General features: G+C 41.7%; 1 protein-coding gene across 5 annotated transcripts in view; it reads left to right on the forward strand.

Moving 5' to 3' along the window:
- The window catches only part of TNS3 (tensin 3), a 509208-nt gene that overhangs the window by 402260 nt on the left and 82506 nt on the right, over positions 1–24442 (forward strand). For 4 of the 5 annotated variants that reach the window (XM_075827007.1, XM_075827004.1, XM_075827008.1 and 1 more), the window contains exons 18-19: positions 3890–3946; positions 15599–16786. In XM_075827007.1, coding sequence (XP_075683122.1) covers positions 3890–3946; positions 15599–16786 — 1245 coding nt within the window. The remainder of the gene's footprint in view (positions 1–3889; positions 3947–15598; positions 16787–24442) is intronic. The other variant, XM_075827005.1, reaches the window with a different exon arrangement.

A 24442-nucleotide genomic window follows, 5' to 3' on the forward strand; every position in this document is an offset into this window, starting at 1 on the left:
TTCACATGGCCGTTTCTTTAACGGCCCTTAAATACTGGCCATTAAAAGTAGGATGTCTCCCTAAGAACTCAATGGATCAGTTTTTAAGGAATCTGTTCTTGTGACGGCCGGTAAAAACTGATCCTGGCTGAGGACTCCCTGAACACATCGATTCTTTGAGCGCAGAGCCCGAGAAATCCCTTGACGTCACTGACCATATATGGACAGTGACGTTGGGGAACTCCTGTCTTGGAAATCTCCATCTAGAACAATGCTGACACTCTGGCTGGGGATTCCGCTCCTGGAGAAGCCCCTTGCGACAAACATGTATGTATGTGTGTGTGTGTGTGTGTGTGTGTGTGTGTGTGTTTTTGTATATATGTATGTATGTATATATATATATATATACCGCGTTCAAAATTATTATGCAAATGTTATTTTTTGCTGATTTTCCTAAGTAGTCGATGCAGTATAATCTTCAAGCCATCAACCGTTGGAGTATAATGCAAATTTTATTGAACAAATCTCCTAATGATAACAGATTTTTTTTTTAGAAGTAAAAAACTCAAAATGCACTGTTTCAAATTATTATGCACAACAGAGATCAAAACATTTTAAAGGTTGCAAAGAGAACTAAAATGGTAATTTGTTGAATTTGCAGCCTCAGGAGGTCATATTTACAGAAATCAAAAGCTCTTCCAATAAAAAAAAAACTTATCATGGCCAAGTTACATGTTAACATAGGACCCCTTCTTTGATATCACCTTCACAATTCTTGCATCCATTGAATTTGTGAGTATTTGGACAGTTTCTTCTTGAATATCTTTGCAGGATGTCAGAATAGCCTCCCAGAGCTTCTGTTTTGATGTGAACTGCCTCCCACCCTAATAGATATTTTGCTTGAGGATGCTCCAAAGGTTCTCAACAGGGTTGAGATCAGGGGAACATGGGGGCCACGCCATGAGTTTCTCTCCTTTTATGCCCATAGCAGCCAATGAGACAGGTGTTCTTTGCAGCATGAGATGGTGCATTGTTATTCATGAAGATAATTTTGCTACGGAAGGCACGGTTGTTCTTTTTGTACCACGGAAGAAAGTGGTCAGTCATAAACTCTACGTACTTTGCAGAGGTCATTTTCACACTGTCAGGGACCCTAAAGGGGCCTACCAGCTCTCTCCCCATGATTCCAGCCCAAAACATGACTCCGCCACCTCCTTGCTGACGTCGCAGCCTTGTTGGGACATGGTGGCCATTCACCAACCATCCACTACTCCATCCATCTGGACCATCCAGGGTTGCACGGCACTCATCAGTAAACACGGTTTGATAAATTAGTCTTCATGTATTTCTGAGCCCACTGCAACCGTTTCTGCTTGTGAGCATTGTTTAGGGGTGGCCGAATAATAGCTTTATGCACACTTGCAAACCTCTGGAGGATCCTACACCTTGAGGTTTGCGGGACTCCAGAGGCACCAACGGCTTCAAATACCTGTTTGCTGCTTTGCAATGTCATTTTATCAGCTGCTCTCCTAATCCTATTAATTTTGTCTGGCAGAAACCTTCCTCATTATGCCTTTATCTGAACGAACCCGTCTGTGCTCTGAATCAGCCACAAATCTTTTCACAGTACGATGATCATGCCTAAATTTTAATACCTTGGACAATTTCACGCTTTTCGGCAGCAGAGAGGTCCTTTTTCTTTCCCATATTGCTTGAAACCTGTGGCCTGCTTAATAATGTGGAACGTCCTTCTTAAGTAGTTTTCCTTTGATTGGGCACACCTGGCAAACTAATTATCACAGGTGTCTGAGATTGATTACAATGATCCAAAGAGCCCTAAGACACAATACCATCCATGAGTTTAATTGAAAAACGAATAATTAAATGTTTGACACTTAAATCCAATGTGCATAATAATTTGGAATACATCCCCCTTATTATCTATCAGGGGATACTCCTGGCGTGGAATCTCCAGCCAGAACGCTGCTGTCGCTCTGGAAGGGGATTCCTCTATTAGAACCACCACCCCCTGTAGATAGCACCACTGTAGCTCCCTTTTAGAGGGAGCCCCTGACTTCACTGTCCATATATATCTCCAGGGGTGGGTGGTGCGATCTCCAGAGGGGGTGCTCTACCTAGGGGGGATGGCACTACATGGGGGGTGTGGCCATTATATACAGGGGATACTAGCGCTATCTACATGGGCACCTTGTGCGACTATCTACATGGGCCTGATTTTGAATAGGCGGTCGTATGTGGGGTCATCACGGGACGGGCACTGTGCATTATCATTATAATGCAAAAATTTCAGAATAATTTCAAATCGTGCCCGGGTCAATGCCATGCGGTATAATGGGGTGCTGTATAAAATGTCCGCACTCCAGTATTGCCTAATCTCTGTTTTTTTTACTGGGCCCATATGTAGGACAAGGCCCCACAATTTCATCATCTATGGGGGTCCACCTAGCAAATGATGACGTGGGGTTTTGGGCTAAAAATTGTTAGGCATATAAATTTGTTTGGGCCGCCATTACATTAACAAAATCCTCAGTGGAAAAAGAGCTTGAAATAGTGAATTTCTGCGAGGCCTACAGTCTCAAATCGAAATTCCTGAGCTCCCTGTGAAATCTGGAATGTGAGGCTCATAATTATCAGGGGGTGGGTTCCACAGGGTATCACTCATTTGGGGGGTTGCCTCAGCTGATGTCCTGGGGCGTCTTTGCGGGGGGTTCCTCATCACTGGATGAGGATGATGTCAAGATGAATGGGGCAATTTCCTCTTCTCCCTCGCTGGCCGATTCAGTGTCAGAGGCCAGGATGGCGTATGCCTCCTCAGCGGAGTAGAGCCTTTTGAGATGATTGGGCCATTTTTATTAGGGGGGTATGTAGTGCTTCAACACGTGTAATACTCTTTATAGAGGTGGTCGTGTATGTTGTGCATTTACACGTGTAATATGAAATTTATAGGGAAGTAAAGGAGAAGAATGTAGGAGAAAGAAATTTATTGAACGTTCAATATAGAACTGTAAAAAAAATTAAGCTACAACTGTGTCGCTACGCTATCAAAAATTTAGTGAACAAATTTCAGTTAAAAAAAACTGAATGTCCGTCACTAAACGGACGCTGACTATAACGCTATAAATTTATACTAACTGTCGCTACGCTATCAAAAATTTTGTGAATGAACTTCAGTTAAAAAAAAACCATTTCCGTCACTAAACGGACGCTGACTAGAAGATGTAAATTTATACTAAAACTGTCGCTACGCTATAACAAATGTAGTGAACGAACTAAATGTCCGTCACTAAATGGACGCTAACTATAAGAAGTAAATTTATTCAAACTGTATAAAAAAATATATAGCTAGAACTTCTCCTATATATCTTTTTTACAAAACGGATGTCCGTAAACGTCCGCTACTCTAATGCTACACTTTTTTTTTTTTTTACAGTTTTATAAAATCAAGAAAAAAAGGCAAAAAAAAAACCTGCGTAAACAAATTACCACTGAGGCTGATTATTAGACTCAGCACTCAGTAGCCGCAGGGCGCACGCAAAAAAAAGGTGCAGTAATAAAAAAGGGCAAAAAAAAAAAAACTTGCGGCAAAAAAAATTACCACGGATGCTGATCAGTGATCGCAGTTACTGATCAGCACTCAGTGGCCGCAGGGCGCACACAGGGAGGTGCAAAAATACAAAAAAAAGAAAGTCCTGTGCCAAAAATTGGCGGTCAGTGATGGTGGTCACTGATCCGCACTCAGCGGCCGCAGGACGTGAAAAGGGAAAGAGGGGGAGGGTACAGGGATAAGAAGTTTAGGAAAAAACAAGTGCTGCTGCTAAAAAAAAATAAAATAAATAACAAAAATCAGCAGCAGCACAGATGATGATGATGACGGTTCACTCTTTTGCAGGAAGCAGTCGGATGAAGAGGCCACAGCAGGATCGCAGCACAGAAGGCCTCAGATTCGGTAAGTTGGCTTCACAGACGGTCACACCAGCTCTGCTCACCGTTTCTAACCGGATTGAGGTGGGCAGGGCTGGTAGAGGGTGTTTCAAACACCCGCCATGGCTGCGATTGGTCGGTCGGTGCTGACCGACCAACCATAGCGATCGGGGGGCTGGCATCACCGCCATTTTTTACATGGAACATGGTAGTCGTTGGCTCTGTCCTAGACAGCACCAATCACCACCATATCACTGTGCCCTTTGGCACAGTGATTGGCAAAAGCCGCAAACAGCCGCAATTGGCCGGTCTGAATTGCCCGGCCAATGGCGGTGATCGCCGATGCGGGGGGGAAGCGACACCCCCCTGGGCATCGTGTACAGATGGCCTGCTGTTATGAACAGCAGCCATCTTTACTTTAAAACTTTTATTTTTGACACGGTAACCCCTTCTGCATTAGGCGTATGGGTACGGCAAAATGCGGGAAGTCAATGCTTTCCATGGCGTACCCATACGGCAAATGTCGGGAAGGGGTTAAGGACGCAGCCTAGTTTTGGCCTTAAGGCTCAGAGCCCATTTTTCAAATCTGACACATTTCCCTTTATGTGGTAATAACGTCAGAATGTTTAAACCTATCCAAGCGATTCTGAGATTGTTTTCTCGTGACACATTGGGCTTCATGCTCGTGGTAAAATTTGGTCGATCTATTCAGTGTTTATTGGTGAAAAATTGCAAAATTTTGAGAAAATTTTGAAAAAATAGAATTTTTCAGAATTTAAATGCATCTGCTTGTAAAACAGACGGTTATACCACCCAAAATAGTTACTAGTTCACATTTCCCATATGTCTACTTTAGATTGGCATAGTTTTTTGAACATTCTTTTAATTTTGGACGTTGCAAGGCTTAGAACATGAACAGCAATTTCTCATATTTTTAAGAAAATTTCAAAAGCCTTCTTTTTAAGATACCTCTTCAGTTCTGAAGTGGCTTTGAGGGGCCTATGTATTAGAAACCCTGATAAAACACCCCATTTTAAAAACTAGACCCCTCATAGTATTCAAAACAGCATTTAGAAAGTTTTTTAACCCTTCAGGCATTTCACAAGAATTAAAGCAAAGTGGAGGTGAAATCTGCAAATTTCATTTTTCTTGCTGAATTTCAATTTTATAAAAAAAAAAATCTGTAACACAGAAGGTTTTACCAGAGAAATACTACTAAGGCTGGGTTCACACTACCTATTTTCAGGCGTAAACGAGGCGTATTATGCCTCAATTTACTCCTGAAAATAGGGCTACAATACGTCGGCAAACATCTGCCCGTTCATTCGAATGGGTTTGCGGACGTACTGTGCAGACGACCTGTAATTTACGCGTCGTCGTTTAACAGCTGTCAAACGACGACGCGTAAATTGACTGCCTCGGCAAAGAAGTGCAGGGCACTTCTTTGCAACGTAATTTGAGCCGTTCTTAATTGAACTCAATGAAGAGCAGCTCAAGATTTGCGAGCGTCACAGACGCCTCGCATAATACGAGGAGGAGCTTTTACGTCTGAAACGAGGCAGCTGTTTTCTCCTGAAAACAGTCTGTCTTTTCAGACGTAAAAGCCTCTTATCGTGTGCACATACCCTTAATATGTATTATCCAGATTCTGCAGTTTTTAGAAATGTCCCACATGTGTCTCTACTGTGCTCGTGGACTAAAACACAAGCCCCAGAAGCACCTAGTGCATTTTGAGGCCTCTTTTTTTTATTAGAATATATTTTAGGCAGCATGCCAGGTTTGAAGAGGTGTTGAGGTGCCAAAACAGTAAGAATCCCCGAATAGTGACCCCATTTTGGAAACTACACCCCTCAAGGAATTCATTTATGGTTGTTGTTACCGTTTTGACCGCACAGTTTTTTCACAGCACCTATTTGAATTGGGCTGTGAAATTAAAAAAATGAAATTTTTTTCCAGTAAGATGTCATTTGTGATCAAAATTTCTTATTTTCACAGGGAACAAAATACCCCATTTTGTTGCCCAATTTGTCCTGAGTGCACCAATATTTGTGGCGATAAACTGCCGTTTGGGCCCATGGGAAGGCTCAGAATGAAAGGAGCGCCATGTGTTTGTTGGAGTCCAGATCTTGCTGGATTGGTTTTTGGGTGCCATGTCGCATTTGCAGAGCCCCAGAGGTATCAAAGCAATGGAAACCCACCAGAAGTGACCCTATTTTAGAAACTACACCCCTCAAGGAATCCAAATATGGGTAATGTGACCATTTAGAAACCATAGTTTCTTCACAGAACTTATTTGAATTGGGCTGGGAATTAAAAAAAAATTATATTTTTTCCAATAATAAGTCGTTCTGCGTGTGGCAGAAGTACTTCCCCCCCCCCCCCCTTCCTGGTCCCTAAAGATTAGGTTCTTGATAACCACCTCTTGAAATTCCAGGAAAGTTCCCCTGTGGCCTGTACATCGACGTAGCACATACGCATCGTACAATGCCATCTGTATGATGTGCACGGCCAGCTTCTTATACCACACCGCATGGCGCTGTAGGGCTTCAGGACTTGATCTGACAAGTCCACCCCTCCCATGTACCTATTGTAGCCCAGGATGCAGTCTGGTTTGGGGGACTCTGTACTGGTACCTCGTACAGGTACATGGGTACTGGTGTGGCATCTCTCTTGTCCTTGTACATGACACACAATATGTTGCTGCTAGAATGTGCCCTGCGCTCACCCCTTCTTGTTTGCCCTGCAGAGTTTTAGGGAGGCCTCTCAGGTTTCTTCCAGCAGTGCCGCATGCCGCAGAACTGGAAGCGAGGCAGTTGAAGAGTGGGACGCTGGTATAAAAATTATCCAGGTAGAGGTGGTAACCCTGGTCCAGCAGTGGGTGCACCAAATCCCACACAATTTTTGCATTAACTCCCAGTAAGGGGGGGGGGCGCATTATGGGGGTCTAATACTGGTGTCCTTCCCTTTTATATATCCTAAATTTGTAGGTATACCCTGATGCACTCTCGCAGCTTATACATCTTCACGCCATACCTTGCCCTCCTACCCGGCTGGTACTGGCGGAATTGAAGCCTCCCTTTAAAATCTACCAAGGACTCGTCAATAGAAATACAGTTCTCGGGGGTGAATGCTTGGGAAAACCGGGCACTGAAACTGTCTAATAGGGGTCTCCGTTTATACAAAAGGTCAAAACTGGGGTCATCTCGGGGTGGGCACGGCTAATTATCAGTATAATGTAAGAAGCGAAATATTGGCTAATTATTATTTTTTTTTTTAGGTTCCAGTTCAGTTCTGAAGTTGCTTTGAGGGGCCCATATATTAGAAACCCCTATCAAACACCCCATTTTAGAAACAAGACCCTCAAAGTATTCACAACAGCATTTAGAAAGTTTATGAACCCTTTAGGTGTTTCACAGAAATTTAGAGCAAAGTAGAGGTGAAATTTACATATTTGTTTTTGTCAGAAAATCCTTTTTATACCATTTTTTTTATAACACAAAAGGTTTTATCAGAGAAACGCAACTTAATACTTATTACCCAGATTCTGCAGTTTTGAGAAACATCCCACATGTGGCCCTAGTGCGGTAATGGACTGAAGCACCGGCCTCCGAAGCAAAGGAGCACCTAGTGGATTTTGAGCCCTCCTTTTTATTAGGCACCATGTCCGGTTTGAAGATGTCTTGTGGTGCCAAAACAGTGGAAAACCCCCGAAAGTGACCCCATTTTGGAAACTAGACCCCTTGAGGAATTCATTGCAGTTTTCTTGGGGTGCATGCGACTTTTTGATCAGTTTTTATTCTATTTTTAAGTGGCGTGGTGACTAAAAAACAGCAATTCTACTATTGTTTTTTTATTAATTTTTTTTTTTACAGCGTTCACCGTGTGCTATAAATGACATATTCACTCTATTCTGCGGGGCGATACGATTACGGCGGTACCAGATGTTTATAGTGTTTTTTATGTCTTATGGCGTTTGATTTTTTACAAAAAGTATTTTATTGTGCATTTACTTTTTGTATTACCTTATTCTAAGAGCCATAACTTTTTTATTTTTCCATCAAGAAAGCCGTGCGAGGACTTATTTTTTGGGTAACGAACCGCAGTTTCGATCAGTACCATTTTTAGGTACATGCGACTTTTTGATCTCTTTTTACTCCATTTTTTGTGAGGTGAAGTGACCAAACAATTGTGATTCTGGTACGGTTTATTATTATTTTCTTTTACGGTGTTCACTGCATGGGATAAATAATAAAATAATTTTGTAGTTCAGGCCGTTACGGACGTGGCGATACCAATTATGTATAGTTTATTTGTTTTGTTTATATATTTTTATTAATTATAAAGGACTGATAAGGGAAAAGGAGGGATTTTTACTTTTATCACTTTTAAAACTTTTATTTTCTTATTTTTACACATCTTTTTTTAACTTTTTTTTTAACTTTATTACTTTGTCCCACTAGGGGACTTGAGGGCAGGAGGCCCTGATCGCTATTCTAATACACTGCACTACATGCGTAGTGCAGTGTATTAGAGCTGTCCGCTACTCACTGACCGCAAGCATAGTGGGTCCTGACTTCGTCAGGACCCACTAGGCTTTCGTCGATGGCATAGCCGGACGCCATTGTTTGGTGTCCAATTGCCATAGTCACCATTGCCAGCCGCTATCGTGTAGCAGGCTGGCGATTGTAGCTTAACCCCTAAAAAGCCGTGATCGCTATTGAACACTCCTTTTAAGGGGTTAATCAGCAGGGATACAGCGATCGGTACCTGATGTATGAGCTGCGGCAGCTGCTGTACGAGACAGCAGCTGTCACAGCTCCTGCATGTGTCGGGAGGATGGCCGTTACTCCCGCGACGTAATAGTCCGTCGCTGAGAGCTAGCGATAAACTTAGCACAACGTATTATTACGCCGCTGAGGGTTAAGGGGTTAAACCCTTAAGGACACAATTTTTTCAAATCAGACATGTCACTTTATGTGGTAAATTTGGAATGCGTTTAGGTATCCAAGCGATTCTGACATTGTTTTCTCATGACATAATCAAATTTTACCACTAACATAAAGTACATTAAGTGTTTATTTTTGAAAACTACAAAATTCTGAGAAAATGTGCAAAAATTAGCATTTTTCTAAATTTAAATGTATTTGCTTGTAAGATCGATAGTAATACCACACAAAATAGTTAGTAGTTAACATCTCCCATGTCTACTTTATGTTGGCATCGGTTTTTTTAAAGTCTTTTTATTTTTCTAGGACTTTACTTCTAAAGTTAGAAGCCTTGTAATTTCTCACATTTTCAAGAAAATTTCCAATGTTAAATACTTTTGTGTCACGAAAGACATAGTATAGTAGGTATGATACCTTTATTGGCTAACCATATGTTATTTTATGGTTAGCCAATAAAGGTATTATACCTACTATACTTTTGTCTTTTTTGACGCAAAAGTATTTAACATTGCATATTGTTTCTGGCTAACACGGTACTACACAATTTTTTACTGTACTTCAAGAAAATTTCAAAAGGCTATTTTTTCATAGACCAGTTCAGTACTGAAGTGGCTTTGAGTGCCTTATATATTAGAAAGTCCACATAAATCATCCATTTTAAAAACTAGACCCCTCAAAGTATTCAAAACCACATTCAAAAAGTTTCTTAACCCCTCAGGGATTTCACAGGATGTAAAGCAAAGTAGAGGGGAAATGTACCATTTTCTTCTTTTTTTTTTTGCCAAAATTCCTTTGTAATAAAAAAAAATTGTGTAACAGAAGGTTTTGCCAGAGAAACAGATCTCCATATTTATTGCCCAGATTTTGCTGTTTTTAGAAATATCCCACATGTGGCCCTAGTGTGCTAATGGACTGAAACATAGGCCCAGAAGCAAAAGAGTACCTAGTGGATTTTGGGGCCTCCTTTTTTGGAATATATTTTAGGCACCATGTCCGGTATGAAGAGGTCTTGTGGTGCCAAAACCGTGTAGACCCCATTTTGGAAACTACACCCTCAAGGAATATTTCTAGGGGTATAGTTAGCATTTTGACCCCATATGGTTTTTGCAGAATTTATTGGAATTGGGTATTGAAATTGAAAATATAAAAAAAATAATTCTAATAGAATGTAGTTTTACCTAATATTTTTTCCTTTTCACACTAGATAAAGGAGAAAAGGCAAACCAACATTTGTAAAGCAAACTCTTCTGAGCACAGCAATACCCCATATGTAGTAATAAACTGCTGTTTGGACCCACGGCATGGCTTCGAAAGGAAGGAGCACCATTTGACTTTTGGAGCTCAAGTTTTGCTGGAATGGTTTGCGGTGCCATGTCAGATTTGCAAAGCCCCTGAGGGACCAAACAGTTCAAACTCTGCAAAAGTGACACCATTTGGGAAACTACACCCCTCATGGAATTTATCTAGCTGTATAGTGAGCATTTTAACCCCACTGTTGTTTTGCTGAATGTATTGGAATTAGGCAGTGAAAATGAAAATCTACATGCAATGTCGCGTTTGCAGGGCCCCTAAGATACCAGTACTATGGAAACCCCTGAGAAGTGACTCTATTTTGGAAGCTATAGGCCTCCGAGCATTCATCTAGGGGTGTAGTGAGCGGTTTTATCCCACAGATGTTTCATAGATTTTATTAGAATTCGGCAGTGAAAATAAAAAACTAATGTAGTTTTGCTCCCAATTTTTTATTTTCACAAGGGGTAATAGGAGGAAAAAAACACCATAATTTGTTATTCAATTTCTCCTGAGTACGGCAATAGCAATACCCCATGTGTGGCCCTAAACTGCTGTTTGGGCACAGGGCAGAGCTCAAAATGAAAGGATCGCCATTTGGCTTTTAGAGCGCAGATTTTGCTGAACTGGTGTACAGGCCCTGTCGCATTTGCAGAACTCCCTTGGGTACCAGAGTAAAGTGGAAAACCCTGAGAAGTGACCTCATTTTGTAAACTACACCCCTCAGGGCATTTAAATCGTGAGTGAAATCGCAAATGCGCATGCGAGGCCTATTTTGGTGATTTTCGCAGCATAGGCCCACAATGGCAGGGCTCTGGGGTCAAATAATAAAACAAACTCCCAAGTAGTGACCCCCCCATTTTGGAAACTCCACCCCTCAAGGTATTTTTCTTAGGGGTGTAGTGAGCATTTTGACCCCACAGGGTTTTGTTTTTTTGTTTTAATTAGAAATGAATGCTCAGTGGATGGTGAAAATTGCAATTTTCCACAGGTATATGCCATTTTAGTGCGCAATATGTTGTGCCCAGTTCGTGCCACTGAAGACAAATACCTCAAACTGTTCAGCGGGTTCTCCCGGGTATGGCGATGCCATATATGTGGACGTGAACTTCTGTTTGGGCATATTCTAGGGTTCAGAAATGAGGGAGCGCCATTTGGCTTTTGGAGCGCAGAGTTAGCTTAGTAGTAGTTCTATTTGGGGTATTGCTGATGTTTCAGTTTATAATGTGGGGGTATATGTAATCTGTGCGGCGTACATCAGGGCATAATAAGAAGGTATAATAATTCATCCGCAGATGTGTGGCCAGTGTCACACTGATAAATGGTGCCAGATGTTATCTGCTTTTGGAACACTTCACATTTTGCATCGCCATAATCTGAGAGCGAGAACCGTGCACTATAAATTACATATTTACTTCTGCAGGTCAATACGATTACGGTGATACCATATGTATATAGTTTTTTGTTTTTTTTAGGTTTTGCAGTGTCTGCGCTGTATAATCACTTTTTGTTTCAAATAACTTATTTTTTGTCGCCATATTCTGAGAGCCGTAACTTTTTTTTTATATTTCCGGCAGGAAAAGCTGTGGGAGGTCTTTGTTGCAGGAACGTTGTAGTTTTTAATGGTATAATTTTGGGGTACATGCAGCTTTTTTAGATCACTTTATTCTGTTTTGTGAGGGGTAGTGAACAAAAGACGCGATTCTTTATTGTTTTTTACTTTATTTGTGGACGGAGTTCACCGTGCAGGTAAAATAGAGTGAACATTTTTATAGTTTGGGTCATTATGGACGCGGAGATACCAAATTAGTTCTGTTTTTTTCCTATAATAAGTGTTGTTATGGTGAATATGGCGGTTGTTGTTTTTTTTACTTGAAACTTTATTTTTTTTATTTATTTTTTTACAAAATGTTTTTTTTTTAACTTGAAGTCATGAAGTCCTGATTGCTATTCTAATACACTGCACTACCTACATAGTGCAGTGCATTAGAGCTGCCAGATATTCACTCGCAGCAAGCCTATTAGGCTTAGCCTCTCGGCGGGGCCTAATGGGGTTCCATACTAGGAGGATATTGTTAGGCCTCAGGTTGCAATAGCAACCATCGGCACCCCCGCAGTTGCTGATCGTTGCCATTAGCAACCATAGGGTGCTATCTAACTACCTAGATGCAGTGATCGCTTTTGATTCCTGCATCTAAGGGGTTATTTGGCTGGATCGGAACCTAGCTCCGGTCCTGGCCGTTACAGCAGGATGTCAGCTGTGACAAACAGCTGACACCCGCGGCTAATGGCACTGGCTCAGCTACTGAGCCTGTGGCATTTTCTTGGCCCTGATAGCAAGCCTTTTAGGCCCCGCCTCAGAGCGTGGCCTTAAATGCTTCCCTACTTGGCAGACTGGAGGCCATTGTTAGGCCTCCGGTTGCCGTGGCAACCATCGGCATCCCAGAGACTACGTCTCAGGGGTGATGACAGGCTAGAAACCACCTAGATGCAGTGGTCTAAGGGGTGATGACAGGCTAGAAACCACCTAGATGCAGCGATTGCTTTTGATCACAGCATCTAAGGGGTTAATCGGCCGGATCGGAGGCTAGCTCTGGTCCTGCCAGTTACAGCAGTGTGTCGTCTGTAATATACAGCTGACACCCGGTGGTGATGACTTAGCCAGCTCCATCACCATCACGTACAGTTACGTGGTGATGCGCTAACACACTGGCACCCATCACGTAACGTTAAGCGATTTTGCGGGAAGGGGTTAAGTTAAGAATTCCTGTAAATGGTAAGTTTTTTGAGTTTCATGATGATGAATGATTGATGATGATAATTGAAGATGATGATTGATATTGATGATGGATGATGATGATGATCATCTTTATTTATTCAAAAACACCGAAAAAGGCCATACTTACAAATGGACACAGCCAGGTCTGAAACGCTGATGAAGGCGAGTGAGCAGGTGCTTTAAATAATAATAGCCACTCCCACTAGTCTTGAGGGGAGTGGTATGTGGTGCATGGGATGTGTAGTAAGAAATAATAAATGAATAGTGTATGTGCAAGTGTAATAATGTGAGTGAAATATAGGGGGCAGTAATGAGTGAAGTGCCTAAAAAATAAATGAATAATGGGATACAAGTGTGTGAAACATGGAGGAATAGTGTGTAAGTCATGAGGCGCAACGTCACTAGCCAGGTAGAAGCCTATTTGTGACGCCTTGATAATTCATAGAGCGGGCTACCCTGCTTGCTAGGCCAAACAACAACACACCATGCTCTCCCAGCATCAAAGACCTGGCTGTGTCCAAAAGAAGCGAATATAAGTAATAATGAAAAATACCTGGGGTATTAGTGATCATTTTGGCCAAAAGGACGCAAGCTCGCAATCCACGACAAGGATCCCCAGACTTGCGAGTCCCTAACTGGAGCGAAAAGCTCCTGATGTACAGACAAAACAGATAAAAACAAGGACATTTATTCAAAAACACCGAAAAAGGCCATACTTACAAATGGACACAGCCAGGTCTGAAACGCTGATGAAGGCGAGTGAGCAGGTGCTTTAAATAATAATAGCCACTCCCACTAGTCTTGAGGGGAGTGGTATGTGGTGCATGGGATGTGTAGTAAGAAATAATAAATGAATAGTGTATGTGCAAGTGTAATAATGTGAGTGAAATATAGGGGGCAGTAATGAGTGAAGTGCCTAAAAAATAAATGAATAATGGGATACAAGTGTGTGAAACATGGAGGAATAGTGTGTAAGTCATGAGGCGCAACGTCACTAGCCAGGTAGAAGCCTATTTGTGACGCCTTGATAATTCATAGAGCGGGCTACCCTGCTTGCTAGGCCAAACAACAACACACCATGCTCTCCCAGCATCAAAGACCTGGCTGTGTCCAAAAGAAGCGAATATAAGTAATAATGAAAAATACCTGGGGTATTAGTGATCATTTTGGCCAAAAGGACGCAAGCTCGCAATCCACGACAAGGATCCCCAGACTTGCGAGTCCCTAACTGGAGCGAAAAGCTCCTGATGTACAGACAAAACAGATAAAAACAAGGACATTTATTCAAAAACACCGAAAAAGGCCATACTTACAAATGGACACAGCCAGGTCTGAAACGCTGATGAAGGCGAGTGAGCAGGTGCTTTAAATAATAATAGCCACTCCCACTAGTCTTGAGGGGAGTGGTATGTGGTGCATGGGATGTGTAGTAAGAAATAATAAATGAATAGTGTATGTGCAAGTGTAATAATGTGAGTGAAATATAGGGGGCAGTAATGAGTGAAGTGCCTAAAAAATAAATGAATAATGGGATACAAGTGTGTGAAACATGGAGGAATAGTGTGTAAGTCATGAGGCGCAACGTCACTAGCCAGGTAGAAGCCTATTTGTGACGCCTTGATAATTCATAGAGCGGGCTACCCTGCTTGCTAGGCCAAACAACAACACACCATGCTCTCCCAGCATCAAAGACCTGGCTGTGTCCAAAAGAAGCGAATATAAGTAATAATGAAAAATACCTGGGGTATTAGTGATCATTTTGGCCAAAAGGACGCAAGCTCGCAATCCACGACAAGGATCCCCAGACTTGCGAGTCCCTAACTGGAGCGAAAAGCTCCTGATGTACAGACAAAACAGATAAAAACAAGGACATTTATTCAAAAACACCGAAAAAGGCCATACTTACAAATGGACACAGCCAGGTCTGAAACGCTGATGAAGGCGAGTGAGCAGGTGCTTTAAATAATAATAGCCACTCCCACTAGTCTTGAGGGGAGTGGTATGTGGTGCATGGGATGTGTAGTAAGAAATAATAAATGAATAGTGTATGTGCAAGTGTAATAATGTGAGTGAAATATAGGGGGCAGTAATGAGTGAAGTGCCTAAAAAATAAATGAATAATGGGATACAAGTGTGTGAAACATGGAGGAATAGTGTGTAAGTCATGAGGCGCAACGTCACTAGCCAGGTAGAAGCCTATTTGTGACGCCTTGATAATTCATAGAGCGGGCTACCCTGCTTGCTAGGCCAAACAACAACACACCATCTTTATTTATATAGCACCAATATATAACACAGCGCTTCACTATTTTGGGAAGTAACAAACAAGTAAAAAGGAGAGAGGACCCTGCCTAATGTAAAATAATATTTCTGCTTCTAAAAATGTGTAATCCTAGATTGCATCTTCTATTAGTGAGCTAAATCTGAGTGCTTACAGGTGCAGTAGTTGTCTCACATAAATTCAAAGAAATAAAGTTTGTGTCCGGTTACAATTTAATTTAGTGGTGTTTCAAATTAATATGAGAATGTATGTGGGAGGACAGGGTTGTATTGGCATCCATTACTGGTGTTTTATCATATATTTAATTTTGATTAATATTCTAACAAAATTAAATTTCAAATTGAAAATTTTAACAATGTTTAAACTATTTATATTTTACAGTGCCTCACACCCAGGGCCCTCTTGACGGAAGTTTGTATGCCAAAGTGAGAAAGAAAAGTCTTTCAGATGGATCAATTACAATTCTTAACCCAGAAGTTCCCCTGACCAGCAGTCCCGATCATAGAGATCACACCTTATCTGTTAGTAGTGATTCTGGACACTCATCTGCTTCTGTTAGAACAGAAAGAACAGAAGAAAAGCTAGGATCAAGAAGCAAACCAGGTCTGAGTCCAAAAGAGAAGGCAGAACTGGATCAACTTCTTAGTGGGTTTGGGGTAAATAACCCAACAAGCTCACGGAAGGATATGACCGATGCTCAAAACAAGTATAGTGGGACACGCCTTATAATACCTGCTCAAATTCATGTAAATGGAAACACAAAGCTTAAAGAAAGGGAAACTGATATTTTAGATGACGAAATGCCAAATCACGATTTACACAGTGTGGACAGCATAGGTACTTTATCATCATCAGAAGGTCGACATTCGAACAACTTTGGCAACTTTAGCTGCCATAAAAGCAGTCAGAATTCATTACTGTCTGATGGCTTTTGCAGTAATACTGGAGATGAACATAGCCATAATCTAGTGCCTGACTTGGGTATCAGCATTGACCATATGTATGAAAGATCATACACCATCCATGAAGCAAAGCAAGTACAAAAGCCAACAGCACAACCTCCTCCCTATGTACAGAGCAATTATTCTACTCAAACGTGGGTACGCCAACAGCAAATGGTCAGTTCACAGCAGTATAGTTATAGTGCTGATAATGAAAGTCGTTTCACTATACATACTTCACTGGACTCTTCATCTAACACACCTGAAATATCGAAAGTCTCTTCTGTATCTAACAGAGGATTTAATCGCAGCGATGCTGCACAAATAAGTATGTCAAGTCCTGCTCAGAACATAGCTCCTGATGTCAACAAGCAGTCCTCAATGCAGCAAGCACCAAATGAAATTGAAGTAAACACTGAAGAAATACCTTCCTCTCCAACATTGGACATTGACCAGTCAATTGAGCAGCTTAATAGATTAATATTAGAGTTAGATCCAACTTTTGAACCAATTCCAACTCGGATGAACTCTAGTACAGCGAATAGTAGCTTCTTGACTGCTGATGCAGATAACAGTGGTCTTTATACCCCTTTAGAGGCAGAGAAAAGACAAAAAGTATTTCAAGAAGGTAAGAACGCTAAATGAAGTATTTCTGTGCGTTTAAAAGGCCAAAGCATTATTGTATAATGAAAAGATATGCAACTTTCCAATATACTTTATGCATCTTCCTCACACTTTTTTTTTCTTTTTTTTTTTTTTTTTAAATCTTTTTTTTGCTGTCATTGAATTGTAGCTTTTATTAATCCCAGAGACTGGTATTCTGTCCAGGTTCGTGTAATCAATGCTTCTTCAGTGGGGAAACACCTGCCGATCAGCACAGTAGAAGGGCCGCAACATATCCTCTAAATTGTTTTACATCGGCACATATATGTCTTGTACTTCAATTTTCCCCATTCTCGACCTCCATGGCCTGGCTGATCTAACATTTGATGCCTATTCTAAGGATTTCCAGAGAAGCCCTTTTAAACTTTTAATGTTACAGCGGGCTGAGTAAAGCTGCCAATACATTAATTTACCTGTAATTTCAGTGGGACTTTTAGAGGCTATGTTCACTCTTACTCAGGAGAGCTAAACACGAATGATAGACTTCTATTATAAACTATAGACCATGTTTGGCTCTCCTTAATAGAGCTGTGAGAAGCCAACAGAAGCTGTAGATTCTTTGAGCTCTGCCAAGCAATTTAATGGACGGTACGTTAACGCGAGACGCCATACATGTACAGATTATTAACCTGCACCAGTAGCAGCGGGTTTCAGCTGTAATATACCAGCTAGCCCTGATCCTGGAAGTGCAGTGTATTATGTAAGGCCCCATGCACACAACAGTATTTTTCATCCGTAATTACGGACCCATTAATTTCTATTGGCAATGGACACCTTTTAGTATTTTTACTGACGGGTGTCCGTGCTGAAAAAATTATAGAACCTGTCCTATTCTTTTCAGTAATTATGGCACAGACTCTCCCATAGAAGCCTTTGGGAGCTTCTGTAAATACGGATGGCTACTGATGTTTATCTGTAAACCGTCCGTATTTACAGAAGCATTGCTAGGCAACATGTTGATGACATCATTTGCAACCTCCCTCTTTTTTGTCCGGATCCGTATATACGGATGCAATATGGACCGTATTTACGGACACCCTTTTAAATATACGGATGAAATACGGAATGCCTACTGATCCGTATTTACGGACAGTATTTTGGGATAGGTGGAAATACTGTCTTGTGCATGGGGCCTAAGCGATCAAAGGATGGCGTTTTTATATCCCCCTGTGGGACTAATAAGTGTTGTAAAAAAAAATCCATACATTTTTAGAACCATATTAAAAAGATGTAATTCAAGTAAAAAAAAAACACTTATGGGGAAAAAAAACATGAATAAAACATACGAATTTGGTATCACTGCATTTGCAACCAACCCTGTACTATCAAATTATGACATTATTTATCGCACAGAGCAGGGGTGTAGCTAAAGGCTCATGGGCCCTGGTGCAAAAGTTCTTCTTGGGCCCCCCCAAATTTCTTCTCATGGTCGACGGTCCGCAGCTTTTAGCTGCATCAATGGGTCTCCTAAGTGACTCAATGATGCAACACTAGCAGCCAGGGGCGTCACTAAGGTCTTAAAATGTCAGGGGCTATATATATATATATATATATATATATATATATATATATATATATATATATATATTGATAGGATTAGATACATTGGCTCAGCAGATAGTATCACACATAATAGGCTTAGATACAGGGCCCATTCGCTGACATTGCGGCTCCAGCACTAGGCCCCGGAAACGTAAGTATAAGAATTGTTTTGCTTTTTTATGTGTTACAAATTCTTTTTGGGTTTGTGTTTTTTTTACAGGTTCAGATGTTGGACTACTTCGATGGCGCCGTTTTTTTATTCTCAATAAATGGTTAATGAGGGTTCTGTGTTTTTTTTTTTCTTTCATTTCAATAAAATATTTTTTCTGTATATTTGTATTTTTTTTAAACTTTATTACTACCGCCTTCGTAATTGTCGCCCCCACACAACCCTCATTAAACATTTTATTCAAAATAAAAAAAGCTGTCATCGAAGTAGTCCTCGAATCCAAAGTAGTCCAATGACCGAACCTGCAAAAAAACACAAGCAAACAAAAAAAACATTAGTAACACACATTGTAGGCTTAGATACAGGGCCCACGTCTGTTGGACTCTCTGTTTAAGCCTAACACGAGCTAGGTTTAGATACAGGGTCCAGCAGACAGGATCACACATGGACCATATATCTAAATCTACCATGTGGTTGGCTTAGATATAGTGCCTAGCAGACACCCGCCGGGACCCCGGCTAATAAGCTATTTTGAAGGGGGAGCATTGCTTCCCCTTCATTCCGGTCACTTGTTCACTCTGTGAATCGCCGACACACCGCGATTGGATAAGAGAGAGATAGATAGATAGATAGATTTGTCAGCCCTGAAGTGTGACTGCTCAGCATGACAGACTTACACACAATGAAGGTGTTACTTACATACATCGGGTGTGGGGTCAGAGAGCAGCAGGAGTCCGGAATCCTGGGAGGAGCAGACATGCAAACGATCTTCTTGCTGTAGCCATTCCTTTCCCTCTGCACAGGTCACGAGGAAGAGGGAAACGGCTAGAAGCGAGCTGATTGGCTGGACAGCACAGTGGGCAGGCAAGAGTCTTCCCCCTCCGTGCAATGACTATTTCACCGCCGAGCTGCCACCAATGCTTTAAAATACATTACTGGGTCTCTTTTGTACCCCAGCAGGGATCCAGCAATGCAGAGGAATCATTGTAGCACTACTGTGGTGAGGGGGGCCTACGGGCCCCCCCTAGCTAGGGGCCCGGTCTCAGTTGCGACCGCTGCGACCCCTATAGCTACGCCACTGGCACAGAGTGAATGCCGTTAAAAAAATACAATGCCAGAATTTTCGTTTCGCCTCCCAAAAACAGAATAAAAAGTGATCAAAAAGTATAACCATATTCGTACTGTCCTGCAGAGTGTAGTTAAGTCCATGCCTTGAAAACACCAAAAATAATAAAAATATGGCGGAATTGCAGGCTTGTTTTTTATAATCCCCCCTCCCCCAACCTCTTAAAAAAACAAAAAAAAACCGTTTTGAGTTTAGTTTTTCATTGTCCATTTTAAAACCAGATGAATTTCAATTTGTGTTTGTGTACCAACCCACTAAAAACACCCACAGGAAGGTCACTTGATCACCCAGTCAGCATTTTCTCTTGCTTTCAGAGTATAGAGAGCTTGGTCTGATCCCTCTGCTTTAGCATTCGTTTCTGGCGTTTTTCTCTGATATTTTTGACTTGCTACCATGTCCTCAAAACCATTGAACCGTTGCTGTACTGTAGTTTTGACTGATTTCTCAGCAATTCGGACAGCAACCGCAGATGTTGAACGAAGAACCGAGGAGGGTTCAGAAGATTACAGGGCTCTGCGAGGGAGCAGGGACAGGGTAGACAGCAGGAGACTGGCCACTGTTTTAGTTCAGGGGGGGGCAGAAGTCTGAGGAAGGGGCTCTTTTTGTGGTCAGAATGTGCCCAGGGCTCTATGAGTGTGTCGGTGACGGAATACAAAAGGTGGCAGGGGGCACAGAAAGAGTTAGGGGTACTATGGTTAACAGAAAATGGCAGAGGACACTGAACTTTATTTATGGTGGGAGCACAGATGGTGGCAGAGGCTTTATGGGAGGAGGGGGAAGGGGCATAGATGTAGGCAGAAGTTATGTGGGGGGCCTGGGGGAGATTGTAGGTGAAAACAGGGCCGTATTTAGAGTTGATGCTGCCCTAGGCCCTTATAACTCCCAAAGGTACTGAAACCACGTAGCTCTCTGACATTGCGACTCCAGCTCTGGACCCAGGAAAGTGGAGTATAATAACTGCTTAGCTTTGTTTTGTTTTTTTTTTGTTACTAATTTTATCTTTTTTAGTTTTTGGGTTGTTTTGTATTTTTTTTCTACAGATTCTCTTGTTGGACTACTTCTATTTACTTTTTTTTATGCTCAATAAAATGGTTAACAAGGGTTGTATGGTGGTTTCTTATTTCTATAAAATATTTCTTTCTATGAATGTGTTTTTTTTAACTTTATTACTACCACCTTAGTAATGACCGCTGTCTGATTCACAGCGTTCATTACTAAGGCGGGGCTTAGTGTTCGCTGGTGAAAAGGCTAGCACTAATCCCCCGTTATTACCACGGTACCTATCGCCACCAGGGTGCCGGAAAGAGACGGGTATGATCCAGTATCAGAGCGTCTGTAGTGACGGTTGGGCACTTGGGCAGCCGCAAGCTGGTATTAGGCTGGGAAAGCCCAAATACCACGGCCCTTCCCACCATAATGCTAGCCTGCTGCTGCTTTGTTGTATCTGGCCAGTTATGAAAACTGGGGGGTACCACACATCGGTTTTTCTAATTTAAAAAAATGTAAAAACGTGACGTCCTCCTCCATTTTTCATAACCAGCCAGATACAACATAGCAGCAGGCTAGCATTACCAGGGTGGGAAGGGCCACTGCAGATGATCGGGTACTCGATCCTACCGGGCTCTTCCCGGTACCCCTGGTGGCAGTGGGTACCGGGTAATAATGGGGGGGAGTTAATGTTAGCTTTTTTAACAGCTAGCACTAAGCTGCCATTACTAATGACGCTGCCATTACTAAGTTAGTAGTAATATAGTTTTTTTTTTTTAAAAAGACACGTAGAGAAGATATTTTATTGAAATTAAAAAATAAACTCACAACTCTCGTTAACCATTTTAGTGAAAAAGAAAAAAAAACCTGCGGTCATCGACGTAGTCCTCGAATCCAAAGTAGTCCAACAACAACAAAAACAAACAGAAAAAAAATGTAAAAAATATTATACTTCCCATTCCTGGGTCCAGCCTTGGAGCCATGTTAAACTCCTGATGTCACTGCCCATATATGGATAGTGACGTCAGGAGCAGTGCTGGAGTCCCTGGGCGGGCCGCTAGTAGAGGCTCTGCCCTGGGACTCCAGTCATGGGATAGCTCCTGATGTCACTGTCATATATATATATATATATATATATATATATATATATATATATGAGTCAGAATCTTCAGGGAGAGCATTAATAGAGGCTCTGCCCCGGGATTCCAGCCCTGGGAATACTCCTGACATCACTGTCCATATAGCTAATGCTCTGCCCTGGGGCTCCAGAGCTAGGGAAACTCCTGAAGTCACTGTCCAAATATGGAGAGTAACATCAGGAGCTTCCACATCAATGGAGTCTCCGAGCAGAGCACTAGCTGATGCTCTGGGACTCCAGCGAAGGGAAACTCCTGACGTCGCTGTCCATATATTGACCGTGACGTCAGGAGCAGTAGTGGAGTCACAGGGCAGAGTGCTAGCTGATGCTCTGCTCGGGGACTCCAGGGCAGGAACCCTTTTTAACGGCAGTTACTCGGATGGCATCCAAGTGACGGCTATTTTTTACACGTTCCCATTGAATTGTATGGGAGCCGTGTAGCCGTGACAACGGCCTGAAATGGGGTATGTTCTATTTCTTGTAGGCCCGGTAAAACGGGCTGTCAAAAAAAATCGGCCGTGTGAAAAGTCCCATTGGGGTTAACAGAATTTAATCCAGCAGTGTGACGGCCGCTAAAAAGAATAAACGGCAGTTTAAAACCGGTCGCGTGAATAGTGCCTTAGGAGGCGAAATCGGTCTAACGTGGTGCTAAATGTATCCGGCCATGTGGGCTAAGTTTGGCACAGTTTGCACTATTTACACGGTCTTCAAAATATATACATCCAAAGACCATTGTATCTATATATAAACTCCACACTCTAAACTTATCGAGACAATGAAGTGTATGTGCTGCAGACTTGTCGTCGTTTTGGCGTAAAACTTTTGCGTAAATTAATGTGTTCATAGAAATTTTATAAGATAATACAATACACTGTTAAGATGAAAGCTGGCATCTGGATGCTCTGACAAGTGACCCTTTTTCTTAAGAAAAGTTTGAATACAAGAGCGATAAGGTCTGCCATTGTACATTTGACACACTGTGGCAAAAATTGTTGGCAGGAAAAGTGAATTGTCATTCACAAAATTATTTTCCCTGTCATTAAAAACATTGCATGTTCTTGTTTTTCCTACCCAGGTGTTTAGAAGTTTCTATATGGTTCATAGACGTTTAATAAATTATTGAGTTTGTAGTGATCTATGGAGACAGATGCGAAATTACTTCTAGTAAGATTTATTGTTCTATTGATTTTCATTATATAGATGTATATTCAGGATCAATTCAAATAGTGGGCTCGAAGGAATGTGCTTGAGAAACTCTTTTCTTGTCTGTTTAAAAGCATTAACTTTCTAATTGAAAAGCACTGTTCATTCTCCTTAATGGAACATTTTTGTTGTTTAAGAGTATGCTTTATAGGTCTGCAGCCCGGGTTTCAAAGTGAGTGGGGGCAGGGAACACTTTCTGTAGATCTGAGTTTTAAAAGTAGTTTAGTTTACGTTCGGAACTTCATCTTTACATCGACATAGAACTCTGTTTGTCTAATCTTTTACCTCACTAAACACAAAACCTTTTCAATAAGATGATGCTATTCATCCAAATAACTTTTGTGTTTTAGAATAGATAGAAAGAAATGCACCTTGCAGAAGCTTAATAGTGGACTAGCACAAGGCTAAGTCCTGATGAATAGCATCAGTACAGGGCCACACAAAGCTTTCCAGTACCTCACATTTGGCATAACCTGAATAAGTGTTCGACATCCCAACTTTCAAGTATTGCCAAGAGGGACAACCATATTCTTTTCCTGTTAAGCCATACTTCTAACCCTGCCCATACACACCCAGTTCAGCCCACACGTCGTCATGCTCCGATAGTGCCCTCCACATGGTACCGTGCTTTCACACTGCCTCCCCACAGTATAATGCCCCCATAGAACCCGACACACTGTATAATGTCCCTTTAGCTTTGCCCACACAGTATAAAACCACATAGTGCCTCCCACACAGTATAATGCCAAATAGCTATCCCCACACAATATAATGCCCCATAGCTGCCCATAAAGAGTATAATTCCCACTTAGCTACCCCCATACAGTATAATGCCCCCTTAGCAGGCACCCTCACGCAGTATAATGCCACCTTATCAGGTGCCCCCACACAGTATAATGCCACCTTAGCAGGTGCCCCCACACAGTATAATGCCCTCTTAGCAGGTACCCCCATACAGTATAATGCCCCCTTAGCAGGCACCCCTATAAGTATAATGCCCCATAGTGCATAATAAAATAAATACTTACCTTGCCCGTTCCCACGACGAGTGGAGGATATGGTTGAAACTGGGACATATCACCGGCCGCCCGGGACAGCGGAACACCACTCGAAATCAGGGATTGTCCTGCTGAATCTGGGACGTTGTATAGAAAAAAGGCAGTTTCTGTGAAAAACACATGACCTACCACAATTTTTGATGAACATTTACAGTACTATTTAATGGAATTGTGTGGTTAAAGTGAGGTTTAATGCTCGGTGTTGCATTTAAAAGTATGGGTGATTCCAAAAATTGAGCACAGTCCTTGTAAGAAGGGAATTTACATCATACAGTCAGAAGTATATCTTCAGGAAAGATATAGGCCTTTAGAGGAGTTGGGCCACAGATGACGAAACTATTATGGGGTAACAGGTGAGGAAGCCATTAACCAACTATTAAATGATGAAATGAAGCTTG

This window comes from Rhinoderma darwinii, chromosome 5 (genome assembly GCF_050947455.1).
Source record: "Rhinoderma darwinii isolate aRhiDar2 chromosome 5, aRhiDar2.hap1, whole genome shotgun sequence".
Lineage (NCBI taxonomy): Eukaryota > Metazoa > Chordata > Amphibia > Anura > Rhinodermatidae > Rhinoderma > Rhinoderma darwinii.